Source organism: Pipra filicauda, unplaced genomic scaffold (genome assembly GCF_003945595.2).
Source record: "Pipra filicauda isolate LSUMZ 115617 unplaced genomic scaffold, ASM394559v2 scaffold83_size3615187_pilon, whole genome shotgun sequence".
Classification (NCBI taxonomy): domain Eukaryota; kingdom Metazoa; phylum Chordata; class Aves; order Passeriformes; family Pipridae; genus Pipra; species Pipra filicauda.
Window position 1 is genome coordinate 3,212,146 of NW_024105020.1, and position 12,823 is coordinate 3,224,968.

Consider the following 12,823-nt stretch of genomic DNA (forward strand, 5'->3'; position numbering starts at 1 on the left):
TGCTTTTTAGACCCGGCAACTTGTCACAGTCTGTGACTGCAAGCTGTTGGCAAATTCAATACATGGACTGAATGCTGCAAGGCCAGACTATATAGCTTCAAAAGCATCTCCAACCTCTGGAGAAGGGGAACAAGTCATGCTGAGAAATGATCAAGATACACTTGTGGCCAGATGGACAGGAAGAAATAGCCGATCTTCTCTGCAGGTGGATTGGCATGAAGAGGAATGGGTATGTTCCCTTAGTGGAATGACGAATACTTTCTTCTTTTTACTTTCGTGTGCTATGTTCTTCTTTGACAAGCTCTGTAGCTGCTCACCAGATATAGGATCGATATTTAGGAGATTGGTCAACTAGCTATATAATGGCCTCTATCCTATGCTCAGTTACTCCTTGGTGTGGGAATACAAACAGGCCTTAATAAATATTTCTGGGTCTCCTAAACAGTGGAAATTGTTACAGTGGGTGCATAGCTTCTTTGAGATCAGTTCCAAGGGAAAGTAAATAGCTTTTAAAGTAAAAAAACCTGACCATACTACAATGGGCTTTTGCACTTCTCCAAAATAAGATGTGTTTTGTCTGTTAGCTATACAAGTCAGCCTTCCTATTTGTATTCTCGTCTGTTTATAACTTGCAGTCTGTCACTGTTCTGGCTATGAAGAGCATTTTAAAACTGTTTGCACAAAGTATTCAAATGGTTTCCTTACCACCCTGCCAGTCAAAATGAGAGTTGGACTGTGTAAATTCTGTCATTGTGAAATATAAACAGAAATTAATTAAATCTCACAAATAGTTAGGATTAATTAAAACAGTTATGAATATTGGGAAATACCAATTTTTAAAAAAGATCCAATTCATTTTGGAAATGGTTCCTTGCTAGTTTCAATTATTTTGGCATACTTTGACTTACAGTCCAAGTCACAGTAATGAGATATGAATAAAGCTAATTCAGTTATTTAGACAGTACTATAATACAGTAATTTTATCTGTTGTTCACTGAGTTATATAGAAAAAAAGATGTGTGATTGTATACAATTCTTATGTCAAACACAAATTTCAAGAATAAACAATAGTGCCAATTGGAAATTGGAATAACATTGCAGGAAGAGGCACCTAAAATTGTTTGGCAAATAAACTTAGAAAATAGCTTTGCAATTTAACATGAGTCATGTCACTACATATTGTTGGCATGCTGGTATACATTATGTATCCATAATTTGTGTGTGCACATGTGTAACCATGATAGCCCAGAGGAGATTTTCAGAGGATTTGTGACTAGAATCATAAGAGGAAATATATTACCAAGGGATTTGTTACCCAATGTCTCTTTTCTTTTTAAATTGAGAAGGAACTGTTTTCTTTTAAGGAGAAAGTTTGGTTGAATGTCGACAAAAGTCTAGAGTGCATTATACAGAGAGTGGACAAACTTCTCCAGAAGGAGCGCTTGCAAAGTGACAGCTGTGAAGATGTTTTCCAGTGTGACGTCAGCAGTACTAGTAAGAAAGGTAATCGGGACACTCGTGCCTACTGGATAAATCCAGAAGATTTAAATGAGACCTCATCATCCTCACCACCTTCATCATCCTCACCACCGTCTTCATCCACACCATCCTGTGCATGCCATTCCCTCAGAAAGACAAGTGCGTATGCCAGACACTGCTTGTCACTGCTGCTCTCTTACTGTGCGCTGGCATAATTCCTTAGCCTCCCTTACATCCCTCCATGTGTTTTTAGTTCACTGGTGGTGTTAAGCAGTGATGTAAGGCAGAAAGGGCTCTGTGTACTGGGCGTGCTAAGCCCATTACTTATTTTGACATAAGTGGTCTCAGTGAAATCCTTGCCAAATCCATTGATGACCATGGCATTTGGTTTTCACTCTGGATGTTTTAAGGTGGTAAAACAGCTGTTTGGGTTAGCATATGTCAAACACCACCTCTAGCAGCTTTCCCGTTGGCTTCAGCTTCTTTGCAGCAATCAAAGCTTATTATAGTGAACCTCTTTAAAAGATAAATAGAACATGAGAGAAATGCAGGCACTACTGCAAAAGCTATGGTCCCAGCTGGGCTGCCGAAGCATGGGAGGGAGCCAAGTAGTCCCATTAGGTTGAGTTGAATTTGGATGAACTTACTGGATTTCAAAGCAAGTTTTAACAAAAATTGTCAAGAGCTGTGTTGCTGAGGCACTCAATTATTTAGACTTCTTGTATCTGGAAGGTAGGAATTGGCAGTGCAAGCTCTCAGTGGAATAATCCAATCTAAATTTGAGCTAAAAGTGGGTGCTGGATTGAACCCAGCATAAGGTGGTGAGCATGTGAATGAAAAACGTCTTTATCAGTTTAGGTTGACATTTCTGCAGCTGTGCATTAGATTTCATAATTATGTCACCTACTTATATATTTATTTGACTTATTCTCACATTCTTTACATGTGATCACTAGGACTTGGGCACTTAATAGAGCAGATGGGCAAAGTAAAGCTTTAGAAAGATTGATCTGTGTTTTCATTTCCTTTTTACTGTTCTGTCTTATCATTTGATGGCCCTTTGTCCCTTATGTGTGAATGTGACTTCATGTCCATCCCATTGTTAGTGTTGCAGTGCAAGGCAGTACCTTAAGAAAAAGAAAGCAAAATAAATGTTAATGTATTTTTGTGTAGCTTTGCATATGATACATACAGTTTAGTCTCTTAGAAGACGGTGTTTTTCTAGATTAGACTGACATTTTTGTGTATTATAAAGGAATAGGAGAGCTGGTTCTTCTTTCAGAATATGTACTCAATCTTTGACTAAATTTCTTCTACCAGTTTGGTACCTATAAATGTTTTTATTTGCTAGCTAGTTTACATAAAATTTTATATGTATGTACATGAAAGTTTAATCAGTAACCTTCAATGTTCATGTCAGTGATTAAAAGTTGTGGATTTTAAATTTAAATATTAAAAAGAATAGAAAAAATCTGTGATGGGTGATATCAGAAGCTTTTCCCAAGAGAATTTGATGCTGAAAACATCTTAGAACAATAATTTTCTTTCATTTTCAGTGGATATTTTAAATCTACTCTGGATCTTGACATTTAGACTGTATGAATGTGGAATTGGCTGCATGTACCTACCAAAGGTTTTGTTAGTGCAAAGAATTTCTTTAACCTTTCCCTGCTGTTCATGCAAGATAGGCAAAAAAAATCCATTTAATTGACAGAACCTGGGGAAGAAACATTAAATCAAGAAGCGTGCCCAGTTTTAAAGCTAAGGGGCTTGCTGCCATTTCCCAGTGCTACCTAATTGTTAGGAATCTCTAAAGTCTGACTGTCAGCCAATGTTGAGTGAATTTAACTTAAAAAATCCCGAAGAGGGAATCCTGTTTCTTAGGTATCTGGTGCAGACATTGTTCATAAGTCTTAATGAGCAATCTGAGTACTTGATCACATTCTCATCAGGTGTAGTTCCTAATTAATGCTCAGTATTTTTGATGGAGGAACAGGTTCAATACTATGAAAAAAAATTATCTTAGTAGATATCACTTGGAATTTTTCCGTTGAGTTACTCTCCTTGACTCCAAACCTAACCTGATAAATGGTTTTAAACTAAAGGAGGGTTGATTTAGACTAGTTGTAAGAAACAATTTTTTTTTATGATGAGAGTGGCAAAACACTGGCAGAGGTTGCCCAGAGAGGTGGAAGATGCCCCATCCCTACAAACATTCAAGGTCAGATTGGATGAGGCTGTGAGCAGCCTATGTAGTGGAAGATGGCCCTGCTTATTGCAGAGGGTTTGGACAGCTTGATCCTCCCACTGAAGTGAGTGTGGAATACTCATAGACTTGGTTGTGTTAAATATTTCAGAAATTGTATTACAGAATTTTAACTAAGGTAACAAAGTACAGTTTCTTTATTACTCTTCCAGTGTGGGTTCCTTAATGTCATTTTCTGTTAAGTGCATTGAACTTACTGCTAGTCTTTTGCTCTTCTGTTTAGCAGCCTTACTGCCAGCTTATTTTATAATTGCAGTAAACCAGTGGTTCTCAAATTGTGCCCTGTGGATCACTGGGGATTGACAGGTAATCCACAGCGAGCTAGCAGGTACTGGCTTTCCTCCAAGTCCCCATCCAGGTGATCCTCTGATCAGAAACAATGGAGTGGAGGAGACAGCCCATGCCCTTGGTGCCTGCGGGCAACCAAGTATTTCTGCTGAGCTCCTCTTCACTCAGTGGAAGTGTTTGAGAACCCTGGCGTTGAGCATTTGAGTTGCTTATATTTGACTGTGTTGCTGCTCCTTAATCATGCATGTTGCCCCTCCATTTCTGTGCAGATTGCAGCCCCACTCCGGAAGAATCTGGCCCAGGTATGTGCATTCATGGCTTCTGCTTCTTCTGAAAATTGCAGGGGTTTGTTCACAGTTAACTGAACAAGTGCCTTGCTGTTAAGAGTGACCATTCTGAAATGGTAATGCTCTGTAATGCCACGAGTTACCTCAGCTGTTGAGAAGTTATTATTTCCTAAGAGTACAGGAGGCATATGTTAACTTCTCATGTCCAGGTATGTGAGAGCACTTGTTCATGGCCTCTTTGGTTTTTCCAATTGATGTGTTTTAGCAAATGGATGTAGGTGACAACGGTTTGAGGCCTGTTCCAAATGTCATTGAAATCTGTGGAAGTCTGACATCTCAGACATTTCAGACATGCCCTTTCATATGTGCTGTTGAGCTGGCCTTTCTGAATGAGAACTTGAGCAGAACAAGGAGCAGCCAAAAAGGCTGATGGAAAATCTCTGTTGTGGGTACGCACCAAGCAGTGTTGGGCATTGCAAGTCAAATGTTTCAGAATACAAAATTTAGGTGTCTTGTCCCACTGTTAGCCTTCTTTCTGCTGTCCTTGTACTTCCATACACATTTACAAGGTCTGAATAATATACCTCTTCAATACCACTCTCTCCCAGACAGATTTCTGTAGTTTCTTCCATTTGAGAGTAGTTTAATCTGAGTTCACTTAAGGTTCAGTCTTTGAACTGTTACAGTGTGGACTCCTGGGTTTAGTGTAACCAAAGGGAAATAAAGCCTCAGTGCAGTTACGATTTTTGTTTTCACAAAATATATTAAAGTTGTTTTCAGCTACCCACCGTTTTCTTCTATCATTGAGAAAATATTTTTAATCAATAAAAGACTTCACAAGTTTTTAATTCTTGGAACATCACTTTAGTTTTTGCAAAATATGAATGTGGTCCATAAATATATGCTATTTTTTTTACTTTTAAGATGAGTAATTAAAAGCAGTCAGGTCATTCCAACTTGGTACCCACATACACCCAAACCTGCATATTAAACTTAAGTGGCTGAAGCTGCAGTGTGTAATGAAACACTTAAGTGCCTGTTTAAGTGGGTTGCTGATTATACTTTACTGGATCAGGGATACGTAACTACCACTTACTTAATAAGTCTCTTTTTTAGAGATCATGAGTCGTTGCAGCCTTGACCTAGATCAAGGGCAAGTGTGGGTAGACAGTACTTTGATTTATGGATGCTAGGTTTTTTTAATATGAAAAGACTAAAAATATCTTTTCAAGTCTCTGGAGGACAGATGTTTTAATAATATTTTATTTCTCTGTAGAAGAGAGACCTTTAGGGGGCAAAAAGCAAAAACTTATCTCTCTCTTCTTCCCTCCTTCTCTCACCCCCACCCCCTTGTCCCTTCCTTCAAAATGCCACATTTGAAAATGTACTTTAAGGTATGACTTTGGTCAGCAGCAATCATAAGAAAAATAGCAAAAACTTACAGGACCAAGTCTGACCCTTAGTGAACAGCCAGAATTCAGTTGCAGTTGTCTGAGTGGAGACTGCAGGATTTGTCTATTGCTGTGCAACATAAAATGTTTAAAGCAAATGACAGGCATCCTGATGTTTTGTGCAATGCCAGTTTTTAAATGGAGTAACTTATAACATGAGCTAGAAACCTCTGATTAAAAAGCAGGATTTGTGTCCCAGACATACCAACAGCTAGCTTGGACTAGGTCTCTGGCTGTTGTATATCTGTAACACCTTGTTGCATCTCCGTTGCTTCAAGCCCTATGTCAAATCATCTTATCTATGCATCTGCTCAGTGGAGTCTATAATAGTTTTTAAAAGATCATCTCATAGAACATAACAGCAGAGCCCAGAGTAGAGTTCATATTAGAATTAGAGCCTCGTGCTGTTCGAAGGTGCCATTGATTGATTTGATAGAAAATACACTTTTAGTAATAAAGTTCTGGTAGGAAAATTAATGAGGGGAAGACAGAAGAATAGGAGAATCCTGGTGAAAGCTGAACACTGAGAATTCTTTCACAATTATTGAAATACTGAGAGTGAAACGTTCCAATCTGATTTGAGCCTGGGAGTGCAATTACTTTTATTCCTGTCAACTACTATTCTGTCAACTACCATTGACTAAAAAATTAGAAGAACACAGGTGAAGTAGGTAGCAAAAAGCATTTAGAATTTTGCAGACTGACAAGGGTTTAGTTTTTTCATGGCTAAAATTTTAAACCAAGAGAATACACAGCACAGAGGATTTTTGCTGACTACCCCGGATGAGCCCCTGCATAGAATGTGACTGTTGGGACAAAAAAACATCTTAACAATTGCTTTATCTTCACCAGTGCACTTTATGATTACCACAGGTAAACATATCTTTCAAATGAAGTGCTGCCAGACACACTACAGTTTTAAATCTGCTCTGAGTTAGTAACTACAAACATATATGTACATCCAGGCAATGAGATGATGATGATGATGCGCTGAGAGATATTTTCAGTTCTTTTTGTCATTCTCATTTGCTTATAGAAAAGCTCTAAAATGCAGTAAGAGAAACACTGTTAGTGTCATCTCTGTTTTGCTTTCTAAGTGATCACAGGGCCATGTTGTGACATCTGACTAATTTTGAGAGAAAATACTTTATAAAACACAAACTGTAATTCCTTGCCTGTTCTTTTGATGTTTCCTGCTTTTTTATGGCAATGGAACAGAGCCAAACAAATTCCCCTATGTGTAGTTTATGAGGTTATCTATCTACCACATAGAACGAAAGCCAAAAGGATAGTTTTGTTAATCTTGTCAGTTATGTTTCTGTTAGCAGACTTCCAGAGTTCCCCTCTTTGGCTGGTTATCAAAGAAACATTGTTACTAACTCTTAGTCCTGCCTTTGAGTCAAAATCTGAAACAACTTCCTTTCAGGGGCTTGAAGTGTCTCATTCATGGAGGTTTTGATCTGTACTTTGCCCTGTTCCTACAGCCAGCTGGGCTGGGAGTTGTGTGTGTTCTGTTTGTGAGCTCCAGTGCTTTTTAAAAATAAAACACATTGTTCTTCCCCTTAAAAAGAGAAGTGTTCTGTTTCAACCTTACATTAAGGAGGGCAAAACCAAAGCACTGTTCTATTTTCTTTTTATATTGCAGAGAGAATGGATTTTGGTATGGCATCTGAATAATTTTTTGTAAACTCATGGAAATATTTTTTTAAATTGGTGGTAAGGCAAAAGATGATAGAAGGATAGAAAAGAAACTGAGCATGTGGGATATTTTAAGGCAGAGCAGTCTCTTAGGGAGAAGGAATGGCACAATATTTGGGGTACTAAAATAGGACTTGGGCAACCCAATTTCATTTCTGGTTTTTCTGTGTAGGACCTTGAACAGAATCCCTCTGGGTCATATCATGTATTTCAGTGGAAGAAGAGCTCCAAAATACTTCCAAGGATCTGGATGACTCCTGTCTAAATCACTGTATTTAGTATTTCTTGTTAGCTCCCTCTAAGCCTTTAAAACTAATCCGGAGACAGAAAACACTTAAAAGAGTACCTACGTGAATTTCTCACCTCTCTGTCTTATTATTCTTATGCTACAAATGGGAGATAAGCAGTCTTGCCTCACTGAGGTGCAATAAGGATCAGTAAGGTGGTGAGGCAGTTGAATGATATTCCTGTGAGTCCACAAAGGATTCAAAGGCAAGATATTTGGGAAAAATCTCATTGACAGAAATGGCTAAGCAGATGTTCACTATTTCTGTAATCCAGTGGACTCTATGCTGTCTGTCTGTATGCGCTGTGAAAGGGTGTGTTTGAACATGAACATGCAGTTATATACACTTCTGTATTCAGTTATTCATGTTTCTGTTATGATTTCCAAATCAGCCACTGATCAAATCAGCCTGTTCTGTGGGCACAGATCTGGGAACTTTTACATGGTCTGGAAAGTCATAACAGCCTTACAGAGTAAAATTCTCCGTATTTTCCTCATGCAATAACTACTCTACAAGATTACTGAATTATTACCAAGCATGAAATAACCATCCAGCCAAAATAAAATGAGCTCTAAATATGAATTATCAACAGCTTTGACTTGCAACAGGAAGTTTCTTCTCAATGTGTGTGTTTGTTTCAAATAAAAGTACTTCCAGTGCTGCTAATTTTTTTTTTCTTTTAAGCAGGTGAATGGAGTGAAGCTCTTTATCCTTTGCTGACCACACTCACCGATTGTGTAGCCATGATGAGTGACAAGGCAAAGAAAGCCATGGTCTTTTTATTAATGCAGGACAGTGCCCCGACAATAGGGCTCTGCCTGAGCCTTCAGTATCGCAGGGATGTTGTCTTCTGCCAAACTGTAAGCAAGCAAATATGCGTGATTTGATTGCACTTCCACATGCAGTGGGATTTATATGAAATTTGAAAGATTAATGTTTTCAGAACTTTTCAGATTTCTTCCTGGGTTTTGCAGTGTGACCTCCCCTCACAAGTTGTGCTATCCTGTCCTTACTGGATAGCACTTATATTCATTTGACAGTATAATAACTTACATGTCCCCTTGGATGTGCATTCATCGTTTTTTAAAAACTTATTCCAGAACTAGTGAAATATAGTGCTGTCTACGTATATAACCTTTGCCTTTCAATGTCACCAAACTAAAAGCAGAAGTAAGATGTGAAAGAGGGGGGCAAAAAAGCCCATGAGCAGCAAGTGTACTCCCTCAGCTACCTTTTGTTGTTTTCTGCATTGAGAAAGCAAATAGGACATATTGCATCTAAGGAGAGAAGTCCAGCTACAGGGAGAGAAATGAGTTCTGATTCTTTTTCCCAGAAGTTCTGTTTTTGGAACTGCTGGCATCTCTTGTGTCAGGCACTGACTGGCAGGTGTCTGCACTAAAAAAACTTCCGTATTCCTTTTGCCCACTTTCTTCCTTTGCTTCTGTAGTGCATCTACTTCCCTGTGAAATCAGTATCTCATTCATTCATTTCAAACAGTTTATCTCTTGGATGTCATTTGGCAGGGCTTTTGTCCCAAAATGTAATATCAAAAATGTTAAACAAGTGACAGGACAAGAAGAAATGGCCTCAAGTTGTATCAGGAGTGGTTTAGATTAGATGCTAGGAAAAATTTCTTTGTGGAAAGGGTTGTCAAGCACTGGAACAGTCTGCCCAGGAAAGTGGTGGAATCACCATCTCTGGTGAATATCTTGTAACACTAGAGTTTAAATCTGCATAATGCAAACAGATACTGCATTTTTAAGCTTTCTCAAATGCCATTCTTAAAAAAACAATAATTTATTTATACCATGAAAATTTGTGGCCTGGAACCAGGTGTGTCGATTTTCCATCTGAGACTAAAACAATTCACTCTTTTGTAATTCGTAAGTTGTAGGCCCTACCACAAGTGATCGTGTCCTGAAAACAAATAGATGCAAGATATACAGCAGTGCCATTTTGAGAAAGCTTGTGAGATGAAAGCAGAGTGCCCTGAATCTGATTTTATGAATTTGTGGGGGTTTGTTGGTTGGTTGTCTCTCTTCAGCAGGGAAAAGAAGAGTGATGTTTAAGGGAAAAGAGCATCTGTCAGACAGATTTTATGGCACCTCTTATAAGTGATACTGTTTTTGTATGGGGCCGAAGTGCTTTTTTTGTCTTGAATCACTTCATTCTTGTCTGTTTTCTCTCTCACAGCTGACAGCTCTCATTTGCGGTTTCATTATCAAGCTAAGGAACTGCCTGCATGACGATGGATTTCTAAGACAACTCTACACCATTGGCTTGCTGGCACAGTTTGAGAGCCTGCTGAGCACTTACGGTAAAGGCACGGGGGCCAGTGGGTGTGATTATATGTAGAGTCAGCAAATTCTGCATTGAATTGGCTACAGCAAAATAGGAATGTTTGGGACAATCCGCAACTCAGCTACAAAATGATTTTGAAAACTGAAATGCAAAGCTAGATTATATCTGGGAGTAATTAATTAGCTAACAACTCTGAATTTCTTTGCACTTACTTGAATTACTTCTAAAAGATAAAGTGTACTTGTCTTATAATGTCAAAGGTTTGAAAAAGACTAAAACATGTCACAGTGGTATTTTTTTTTCAGAAAATAAATGGATTAAAGTTCTGGTGAACTGGGAGAAACTGTGCCCAAAATATACTTTTTGAATTTTCTTGACCTTCTGTAGTCTTACAGTACAAAGTGAAGTTGAAGAGAGAATATGAAAAGGAAAAGCACTTCAAAGCGTTTCACTCCTGTGTTTGAACAGCCATCTGGATGCCACTTAGGGAACGCTTTACCTGACAAATCCAGAATACCTTGTAGCCTTTCTGACACAAAGGGTGTCATGGCTCTGACAGTGCTGAGAAGTACTTACTAATATTATCTAAATTGGAAAATCAGCATGTAAGCTACTTGAAAAACAGTCATCTGGACTGCTGTAGATAACTGGTGTTTTCTAAACCTGCTGAGCCCACAAAGTCAGTCATGACATTGTCTGTAGGCCAAGGGGGAGGCCTGGGCTGCATGACCTCTTCGTCTGTGGAACTTCTTAATGGAGTGATGACCTACTGTCGTCATCAGATTGATAAAGGGAAGTTGTACATAACAAATAATGATTATGATTCACTTTTTACTCTTTGATTTAGGTGAGGAGCTGGCAATGCTGGAGGACATGAGTTTGGGAATCATGGACTTGAGGAATGTAACCTTTAAAGTAACTCAGGCTACATCAAATACATCTACTGACATGCTGCCAGTCATCACTGGGAATCGGTAAAAAAAAATCAAATATACTTTACTCTGGATGAGATGGGGATATGCCAAAATTTAGCTTTTTCTACCCAAGTTGTAGGACAGCTGCTGTATTAATGAGCAAAGCAAAAGCAGCTTTTGTTAGGAAGTTAGCAAAACTAAATGTCCATGAGGATGTAGTATCAACATTACAGGTTGCTGCAGGTTTATTTTTGAGCTAGACTAGATCTTCTGATTGGGAGCAAGCTGTAGCAGTTCCTTAAAATCAGTATTGATTGATAGTTGGTTTTTATTGTGTTATACACTTGTTATTTATTTATATATGAACGTAATAGTTGTATTATGTACTAGATGTTATCCCTCTTTATGTAAATAACATGTTCTTGGAATGTAGCTTTTTGATCTTTGTGACTAATAGCTGTTTACTTCTTTTCAGTGATGGATTTAATGTGAGGATCCCTCTGCCAAGCGCCTTGTTCGATTTGTTGCCGCGAGAGATTCAAAGTGGCATGTTACTGAGGGTTCAGCCTGTTCTTTTCAATGTGGGAATCAATGAGCAGCAAACCTTAGCAGAGAAGTATGTATTCAGTCATGCAAGCTCAACCTTAATGGCAGTTTGGCAGTGGAACTGTGTTGCTCTGTAATTGCACTGTTGCATTACTAACAGTGATTCAGTTTCTCCAACACACAAAAAAGGGTATAACAAATGAAACTGTCAGATGCTGAATAAATGAAAGGAGGTCCTTCTTTATGTACCACGAAGCTGTGAAGCTTCTTACCTCATGGGTTTGAGACTAGTGCAGGTTTATGTGGTTCAGAAGTGAATTTACAGATGAGGAAATCTGTCATGGGCTATTTAACACAGAGGTGCTGCTTGTGACTTTATACCTCTGTGAGTAAAAGATCATTCTGAGTATTGCTGTGTATTTGCTCTCTTGGTTTTTCACTGTCCTCTAGACTCCCTCTTCTGGTCACTGTCAAAGGTCAAGATGGACCTTGATTTTAGCATATCCTTGTAGTGTTTATATAAGGCAAAATTACTTTTGTAAAGCTGAAAAATATGTAATTATATTTGCTATGGAAACTGCTCAGTTTTGGAAGAGCCACCAGAGCTTCCCGCTGTTATGGCCATATCCTTTAAAGAATACATTGACAGAGCACTGCTGTAATGGAGAACTCCAGTGAAGTCAGGCACATGCATATTGTGACAGCAGCCTTGGTACTGGGGTGGAATATGCACTGTGATGGTGGGCAATTAGAAGAAGTCTAACAAAAGCATTCCAGCAATTACTGTTGTCCTATATTGCCTATGAAGGTGACTAGCACAGATGTCAGCAGTCTGTGTGCATATCTGTGTATATATATATATATATAGTTAAATGAGATGAATCAAGGCATTGTTGACAATATTTATTACATTTTTCTTTCACCTTCCTTTCCTTTTTTCCACTCACACCCATGTCTTTTCTTCTTCTGTAATACATTATTGCAATACTTCTCTGTTACACTCAACTCTGCCCTTGAATGGTTAGGAATTCATGGGATGAATCTTTAAACTTTTTCTGGGAGTCACATTGTCAAGTGCAGTTGTTTTGAAGAAGAGGAGAAACCTTTTACTTTGGGCTTAATTGTTCCTTTCTTCACCTTCTTAAGATTTGGAGACACCTCACTGCAAGAAATAATTAACATGGAAAGCTTAGTGCGTTTGAATTCATACTTTGAGCAGTTCAAGGAAGTTTTGCCTGATGATTGTAAGTATTTGGTAATTAATGACAAATTTGGTTGAACAGCACAATTCAGGCTGATTTTTTCA

General features: G+C 38.4%; 1 protein-coding gene across 12 annotated transcripts in view; it reads left to right on the forward strand.

Moving 5' to 3' along the window:
- The window catches only part of INPP4A (inositol polyphosphate-4-phosphatase type I A), a 123,626-nt gene that overhangs the window by 94,457 nt on the left and 16,346 nt on the right, over nt 1-12,823 (forward strand). For 7 of the 12 annotated variants that reach the window (XM_039390530.1, XM_039390531.1, XM_039390529.1 and 4 more), the window contains 8 exons: nt 11-229; nt 1,365-1,503; nt 4,303-4,335; nt 8,441-8,616; nt 9,950-10,073; nt 10,905-11,031; nt 11,447-11,587; nt 12,664-12,761. In XM_039390530.1, coding sequence (XP_039246464.1) covers nt 11-229; nt 1,365-1,503; nt 4,303-4,335; nt 8,441-8,616; nt 9,950-10,073; nt 10,905-11,031; nt 11,447-11,587; nt 12,664-12,761 — 1,057 coding nt within the window. The remainder of the gene's footprint in view (nt 1-10; nt 230-1,364; nt 1,504-4,302; nt 4,336-8,440; nt 8,617-9,949; nt 10,074-10,904; nt 11,032-11,446; nt 11,588-12,663; nt 12,762-12,823) is intronic. The other 5 variants (XM_039390532.1, XM_039390535.1, XM_039390537.1 and 2 more) reach the window with 1 other exon arrangement.